The sequence below is a fragment of the Melopsittacus undulatus genome, chromosome 2 (assembly GCF_012275295.1).
Source record: "Melopsittacus undulatus isolate bMelUnd1 chromosome 2, bMelUnd1.mat.Z, whole genome shotgun sequence".
Taxonomy (NCBI): domain Eukaryota; kingdom Metazoa; phylum Chordata; class Aves; order Psittaciformes; family Psittaculidae; genus Melopsittacus; species Melopsittacus undulatus.
The window spans coordinates 91797377-91805974 of record NC_047528.1 but is presented as its reverse complement, the minus strand read 5'-3'; the positions used below and the strand labels follow the sequence as shown (position 1 = coordinate 91805974).

At 38.0% G+C, this 8598-nt stretch overlaps 1 protein-coding gene across 1 annotated transcript; it reads left to right on the top strand.

Annotated features, from left to right (window-relative positions):
* Positions 1–2057: 2057 nt before the first annotated feature.
* On the top strand, positions 2058–8526 carry RIPPLY3 (ripply transcriptional repressor 3). Its single transcript, XM_005151677.2, has 4 exons — positions 2058–2176; positions 3049–3118; positions 7097–7164; positions 8379–8526. The coding sequence occupies exons 1-4, from the start codon at positions 2058–2060 to the stop codon at positions 8524–8526; spliced, it is 405 nt and encodes a 134-aa protein (XP_005151734.2).
* Positions 8527–8598: the final 72 nt, after the last annotated feature.

Below are 8598 nucleotides of genomic sequence, written 5' to 3'. Positions count from 1 at the left end.
CTGGACAATCGCCTCTTCCTCCTTTTTTTGTTCCTAGCTCCCAGCTCCCTCGGTTACTGTTCTCCTCCTTTTCTGTAAGAGCTATGGTGGCCGCTTGTGGCCCCTGCACAGTTCAGGCCTGGAGCAAGCAGCCCAGCTCCCTCTCAGCTCCCCTGACACCTTCCAGCTACTGACAGTGCCCCGCAGCTCAGCCCCTGCTGCAGGAAGGCCTCCACCAGGGCACCGAGTGCAGCCCTGCCCATGGCGCACCCTCCCCTCACGACTTCCTGCCTCACTCGCTCTCCGGGCCGGGTTCTCCCCGCTCAGGGCGGGGCCGTCCCTCCTGGCACCGCACCTGTGAGTCTCTGCTCGCCTCAGCGGAGCTGCGGCTCCTGGGCCAGGCCCAGTGAGGGCTCCAGTCTCCCTCGGTGGCTCTCGCCGCTCGGAACTGAGGTTCCGGGACGCGGGGTTTCCCCTCGCTCCGGTGCTGAAGGCTCCTCTCTGGAGCTGCTCACCTCGGGAAATGACCCAAGATGTAAGAATTAGAAACCTCAACAAATTGAAACCCAGACTCTACTCCTGAAGACCACTTCAAAAACATCAGAATCTGTCTCACGCTGTTGCGTTCAGCATTCTAATGAGTGCCAGGTACCCAACACAGCCGTGTAACTTGAACCAATGCAAGACAATGACTTTCAAATCTGACCTAAGCTCCTCCTTGTCAGAAGAAAGATATTTAGATTTAAGCAGTATCAGTAGAATGCACAAAAACCATGTGCAAATATGTATATACAATATTTTCTAATACAAAACAATTTCAGGGGAAAATAATGTTTCCAAGAGAATGTATCCAGTGGTTTTCATCTGTGAATCTGGCCCCTCCTTTCCTTCTTGCTAACTGAACATGTGCTCCTTCCAGCTGGATCTCAACTTGGGAGAGAGCCACAGGGCTTACCTCAGAGGGATCTGACTCCCACCGAAAATTTTCAGTGTCCTCCCAAACGGACTGGCTTGATGGTTTCTTCAGCTACATCAGCTAGAAGGGACATAACTCACGCTAAAACTCAACAAACATTCCATGTTCAGAAAACAAAATTATTTTTTTCTTTCTGAGAACGAAGTTCACAGTAGAAACCAATTATATTTGGGAGTTGAATCTGTTCCCTTTGATGTCAATGAGTATTAGCACCAGGAGAAAGGGAATTCAGCTTTAGGTTCTTATAATCCTCTCACATATCTGCAGTAGTTGGGAAATAAAGGAAACAAAGTGAACTGTAGCAATGAACCATCACAATAAAAACCAGATGATGCCAGCCACCAGGAACTATTTATCTTGCACAGTGTAACAGGCTACAAATAATGCATGCTATGAATGAAAACAGTGGGAAGAAAGTTTGGAAGTCTTTCTATTCAGTCTTTGTAGGCTTAAAACATATATTGCATATTGTAAAAGAAAAGATTCCTCAAATTGATGGCATTCATAACCCTGATTCTTTGATAGACAAATAACTTCTTGACACAAGCTTTCTTCTCCATCCGTCAGCAATCAAAGGAACATCCCTGTAGTCTTGGCGAAGTCACTAGGCATGCCTTTAAATCCTCTCACCTTCACTAATTTTTGGTATTTTTTTCTCTTTTAAAGTCAGGATGTGGAAAATACTTCAGTAATTTAAAAATTATTGTACATTTTAAATTCTCTTCAAGTCTCTGTTAAACTTTTTTACGACAGAGTTTTCTCAGAACATTCAAAAAGTGTATTTACATCATATATTTCATATAGAGCAAACACAGATTTTGTAAAACAGACAGAAAGGTAAAGGCATGGATTATTTCCCATATGATTTGCTAATCAAATTTAACAAAAAGCCTCTGTTTCCCTAGCAGTGCTGTCCCCACAACAGCCTGCCAACTTGAGAGTCTATCTTTGAACTCTTTCAGTGAGTCAAAAAGAAACCTCATTAAGGACAATTTCTCCCCTTTTACCTGAGGCCGTGTTTGTTTTAGGTAAGTTAAGTTAAAGGAGGGGCTGAAAAGCCCAGTCAAGAGCCCAGCCATGAGGCTTCAGACCATCAAATGCCATGGAGGGTGCAGCTGCAAGTCTCATGCTCCAGGCCGCAGTGCAATGTGTCTATCATCACTCCCAGGGCACGCAGCAGCAGCAGCGCCCACCACACTGCCCAAGGGAGCACCCAGAGAGGTAAGGCAGACACAGGGAGAATTTTTTTCAGCAGCTTCCTTTCAAAACTGACTGTAATTTTAGCGTTGAATAGACAGAAAATAATTTCCAATTTCAGAAGGGCAAAATGTTCCTGAAAATGTTTCACTTGGAACAGGTATTTTATTTGTTTTGCTGATATTTTATCCTTTTCAGTCAAATATTTAGAACTTATAAATGGAAGTAAATGAAAATTAAGGTTGTGATAACAAATTATTGTTGTTATTGTTAACAAAATATTGTTATTATTATGTTTATTTGTCCTTTGTATATTTCCCCAACTGTATGGATCTATTACACAGCAGCAGAGGTGGAAAGTAGTGTTAAAAAGAGCATCTTTAACTGTAAGTACCTGCTGCCAAACAAGCAGCATATGCAGCATCCACCACCACACATGCTCCCTTAAACTAATTAGATCAGTTTGCCCATGTCAGCTGAACGCTGGAGTTGCTTACTCAATAAATAACCAACCGCTCAATGCCAACATGGAATCTGTATTTAGACAGTCTGTCAGAGAGGGAGGGATACTTTTTATTTTGTAGCAGTGCTGCATAAATAAAAAGATTTCAGTATTAATTACATCATCATTTGGATTTCAATGCAGCTGCTTTGAGTTGTGAAATAACACCTTAGTTAAAAATGTACAAGCAATTGTCTACTTTGTTTAATCACTGTGGACAGAAGAGGGACTAATATTGCCATAGAAATCAGATTTACCAAATCAAAATGTGTTGAAAAGAAAAAAATCACATTATTTAAAAAGATCCCAGCAGAATCTAACAAAAGAAGCTGTACTGTATGGATATTTTAAAAATAATTAATTGTAGGAGCACTACTCTATCTTAATCTTTCAGCAGCCCTGCCTTATGGAGGCCCTGGACGCTCACAGCCAGAGACAGTGAGATGACAGAGAATCAACAAATGGTGAGACTAAATTCTGGAAAAATAACCCTTATAGAAAACAGGTGCAGAAATTGAAACTATTTGAACACAGGAAGTGATTTGAACCTTCCTTCAGTGTTAGGAAATATGGTTCAAATTAAAGTGTTCTGAACATGATAATGGCTAAGAGTATCTCTAGTTTTGTATCACATATAGAATCATTATCAGTTCTTAAAGAGCTGCAGAAAACACTGCTTACTCAACTCTTATTTTAACAGCAGTTTTCATTTACTTAATTATAAAAAATAACAGTATTTTCAGTTTGAAATTTCCAGGCCTATTCTGTAGTGGTATTTTGTGTACAGGGGGAGTTGGAATGAAAATTACTTTTAAGATGAACTTAAAAAAAAACCCCGACTTTCAGGTGCACAATTTTATTGATTGGTTTTTCTTGGAGGGATGTTGCTACAGCTAAACCAGATAGGAAATTAACACAAAATTGGATTTTAAAGCAGCTCTTAATTGCAAGAGCCTTTGAAAGGCACTGTGGTTGTTAAATTTATTCACTCATGTAGGAAGATTTGTTAGGCTCAAAGAACAAAAATAGAGACTGAAGTGCATTCAATCTAGGTCCCAAACTTTAAATACGTATTGAAATGGTGCTATTCCCCTGCTTAGTTCTAAGCACCTGAGTAGGTTTTTGCAGCATTTGATACACAGTTACATCTTCAACTTTTTACCAAAGGCTCAGCATATTAAAACAAATCTCCTTAGTGCAAGTGTTCAAAAATTCCCAATTTCTATTATTATATTTTAACACCTGCAGCACCTCTTTACCTTGCACTTTTTTTCTGCTGATGATGGAGACTGTAACTGTACAGATCTGAAGGAGTGACTTAGTCCTCCCTGCAGGTGCCTTATGAAAGTCTAAGGAAGAATGCCCTTCCCAGCAGTGTTCTGAGTTTTGCCAGAGACACCTGTAAATTGTTGTGGATAAAAGGAGTTTGAGTCATGAGAGCACATGCTTACAGGGAAGATTTCAAGAAACTAAGGTTTCTGAAATCAGGAAGTTGTGATTTATTACTGAGGTTATGGTTTTGGAGAAAATTTTATTCAACCAGCTCAAAAGTTTTAATTTACACTCGCAATTCCACCCACTTGAGTGAGAAAAACAAACAAGGTATGAAGCTTGCCACAATCCTGCTCACAGGGTGGCATTGTTTCAAGCTAAGCTTAACTGTAACAATTGGTTTCAATTTTTTAACTTTTCTCTCTCCTGCCAGAAGTTTCTCAGATCCTTCTCAACTACACTTTACATCACATCCACACTGCTCCAGCATCCTAGATGTCTCTGTAGCTTGGGACCTAATGAGGATTAGGAAGCCCTTATATTTTTAACTGGGTCACAGAAAAGGAAAGATGCTTAGATACTTTGTGTGGTTCCTAGGGGGGAGGAGTTGCTAATGCAAACCTACAGCCCACAGGTGTGGAAGGCAAGTATCTTCTTCAGCAGTTACTGAGGTTTCTAGGAGGTGGCCTTCAAAGATGGATTAAACACAATGGTTTTGCTAGTTACTTGCATGCTGCCTACTGTTATTTTCTGCAGTGCACACATACAAATGCTAATGCTTTACAGATCAGTAGACACTTCAAACACTGGAGTGAAGTAAATAGAAGTTTCAATATCCTCTGTGTAGTTACAAAAAGTAATGTTTAAGAATATACGTAAGAATATAACCTGAGAAACTGATTCAAGAAAAAATGATAAAATATGAAACTACTGCTAAAAATTAAACTAATACTACCTCTATTGCCCAGAACATGTGTTACAATATTCCCTATGGTTACCTACACATAATATGCTTTTCCTTGTATAAAAGTAACATTTTTCCTACTACCTAATTTCAGTTACATTATTTATGACCAAATAAAAACAACAAAGTAATTTAAATTTACTATTGTGTATTTACAATATAACATAAATGAACATTTTCTGCTGTATAGAAACTGAGTTAGATGTTGCAATTGGTTTTTATTAGAATCATTTTTCAGAAATTGTCTATTTTAGCATGAAAAGAAAAAGTATATAATGTGTGTTTAATCAATATTATTATTACATATAGAATTATTAGAAAATAATATATACTCCAAAGAGAATAGAGTAAAAAATACAGGTCAATAAAAAAGGCTGGTTTAATTTTAATGCAAATATGAAAGAAGAAAAATGGTATTTAACACAGACATCTACAGTGTTCAGCCAGATCAGGAGTCCATTTTACTGTACTGTGGAAACAAAATAAATAAGTCTCCTGATTAAACACAAAAAGCCCTTAAGCAAAAACCTAACAGCCTGAAGACAAATCGTTCTGGCTACAAGACAATCGGGTGGGTATGAGAGCAATAGGCCAGCATAAAAGGCAGAGACAATTCTGTAAGATCTCTTGCTTAGTCCATAGCCTGGGGTTTTTTGGGGCCCACCAAAACATCCATGCTGAAGCTTACTTCCACTGAAACATAGATGGAATTACTCTGACATTGGCAAAAGTCATCTTTGTTTGTAGTAGAGTGGATGGTTTCTACATTCTGTTCAACGGGAGTTCTACTACTACAAAGCTAAATATCTGTATTTTATGCAACATCAGATTGACAGGAGGAAAAAGTAAGTCTTTTTGTTTTAAGATACGGAAGAAAATGCATGCCTAGAAGAGGACCATAGAAAGGGCCCTGTGATTCTGGGAGATGCTTGCAGATTTACAAACCTAACAGGATTTAGTAACATTAACAATTACAAATTATTGAGTTTTATTCTGACCTTAATTTGAATGAATTTATTTTGTGCTAAATTAAAGTTTGATACTTAAAATACATATTTCTACCTTCCCTATTGTATCAAAATGCTTGCTTCTTATTGCTTGTTGCATAGCAATATGAGATGCCAGTTGTCTCTTGATTTTAACTGTTTGGATTCTTTAATGTGCTCGTGTGATCTTTGGTTACAATTAAACTTGAACATTCCAAGTCCAAACTATGGGTCAGTGTAGTTAAGAGGTATTTTATAAAACTCTCTGGTTTAACTCCAGTTGGCAGCTAAGTACCATGCATCTGCTTCTCACTGCAGATCACCCACACCCTCTCTAGTGGGATGCGGAGGAGAGTAAGAAAAAAGCTAAACCCCACGGGTTGAGATAAGAACAGTTTAGTAATTGAAATAAAATAAGATTGTATCTATTATATACAATAACAATAATAATTGTAATGAAAAGGGGGACAATGAAAAGAGAAAAACAAATAAAACCCAAGAAAGACAAGTGGATGCACAGTACAATTGCTCACCATCCACTGACTGATACCCAGCCTGACCTGAGCAATGACTGGCTCCTCCTGGCATATTCCCCACAGTTTATGTACCAAGAATGATGTTCTGTGGTATGGAATATCCCTTTGGTTAGTTCAGGTCAGCTCTCCTGGCCATGTTCCCTACCAGCTTCTTGCGCTCCTCCTTACTGAATGTGAGAAAATAAGTCCTTTACTTATAGTAAGCACTACTTAGCAACAACTAAAATATCAGTGTGTTATTAGCATTATTCTCATACTAAAGCCAAAATATATCACTGCACCAGCTAATAAGAGGAAAATTAACTCTATCCCAGCTGAAATCAGGACAAACCCTAACTTCCCATTCCTTCAAACTGACTGAAAAGTTTTTTTCCTTTTCCAATCACTGAACTTGCATTTGGTGGTGTTATTAGCTCACCAGTCTCTACAGTATTCTATAAGAACTTAAGCAAAATATACAGCTTCATGGCTCATAAGATGTACAAGCTCAAATGATCAATGTGCAACTATTAGCAGACTGTGGACACATTTATTCTCTGAAGTACATTTAGCCAGAGTAAAACAAGTAGCACAGAAGAAAAAAGAAAAGCAAAATTGCTGTATAATTTTATGGTTACCTGTAGAAATAAAAAGTGAAATCTTCATTTTTAGCCTGTTCTAAGTAATAAATATGTTTCTTTACAGTCAGAACTGGATGGTCAACTAGTAAATTTTAGATCAAAAGGAGCCCTGGGATTTCAGCATCCAGTGAGGTGAGTTAAATCCTATCACCAGATACAGGAAAAGTGACACCTTGCAAGAAAATATATATTTCTGCTCAGGAGAAGTATTAGCTTGTCCCTGGAGTATCTCTTTTTAATAATGAAGTTTATCTGCTCACCAGACTCCATGGATTTTTTTTATCCCTCTATGAGGACTGATACCTAGGCTGAGAGAACCAGAAACAACATGGTAAAAATAAAGAGAAGAAAAAAGTAATCTGGAAAGAAACAACATTATTCTGCTTCATCTAATTTATATTTATTAATATGATAAGAACCCCACAAAGCTCAAATAATTAATGTGAGCAGCTGCTAATGGAATGTGACTTGTTACAGAACTGTGTCTTGAGGTTGCTTAAATCTGCTCTTGAATAAAAGCTGAATTGCAGGTGAAACTTTTCCTATGCTTGGAGGATACATACAGGTTTCCACTAACATTTAGATTCTTTAAGGCTTAATTATGTAGCAACTCCTGATTTGGAATTTGGTTTAGAGAAGGAAAATTAACAGAGTATCCCTCTTCTTTACATGAACTTGTAACCAAGTTGTAGAACCTTAAAATTTGTGTGACCTTTATCACTGTCAAATTTAACTGAAATAGTGAATACAAAGTGAATACCTATGCACACAAAAATGCGTATGTGTACAGAGTACACAAGTTTTGCTTTAGTGTGAAAGCTGGTGAAAATCTGAAATGTAAATTAAGATGTTTATCATTTCAGTACAAAACAATATAAATTTTGAAAGAAATCTCTCTCAGTGTATGCCTCCTCCTCCATCTGGAGACACAAGATTCACTAAGATCAGATGCTGTGCAATGGGCAGCTCATCCCAATCTTAACCTGGTATCTTATTCCAGAATCCGAAAACATTCCTCAAACTTTACCCATTGCATGGGACACTTCCATTGTGAACTATGCTAGAACCCAAACCAAACAATCTCAAGAATGCATCACTGCCCTGGCAACACTCTAGCAGAGTGGGACCTTAGATAAATCCAATACGCAATATGCCCAAAGCAACTAAGATAACTTAAAATCAACATTACTTTTTAGTAAGCAACTTTATTTTAAGGGACAAGGAACCCTAGGATTTTTCTCTCTCCAAAGAAAGATAAAATACTTTTAACACTCAGGCTACTTTAGCTTAGCTGCGAAAGCATCACACAGTTTTACTTTTTTCCTTAAAATGTGTTTTCTTACTAGACTTTATTTGCCCAAGTCCAAATCCCAAAAGTTTCTTAATAACATTGGAGAGAAGGTTCTGGCAAGTTTTCCGGTACAAGCCACAATTCACTTCTACAACGATGACGCCGATTGCGAGGAAGATGAAGAAGAAATCAGTTCAGCCTAAGAATGAGCAGTGGTTCAGCCTTGACAAACACAAAATAAGAATGAAAAAACTCAAAAGATAAAAAAAGAACTG

Coding starts and splice junctions, on each gene's coding strand:
- RIPPLY3 (XM_005151677.2), top strand. CDS start 2,058: ATGGAGGGTGCAGCTGCAAGTCTCATGCTCCAGGCCGCAGTGCAATGT. Junction 2,177..3,048: donor CCAAGGGAGCACCCAGAGAG/GTAAGGCAGACA, acceptor TTAATCTTTCAG/CAGCCCTGCCTTATGGAGGC. Junction 3,119..7,096: donor TGACAGAGAATCAACAAATG/GTGAGACTAAAT, acceptor GTTTCTTTACAG/TCAGAACTGGATGGTCAACT.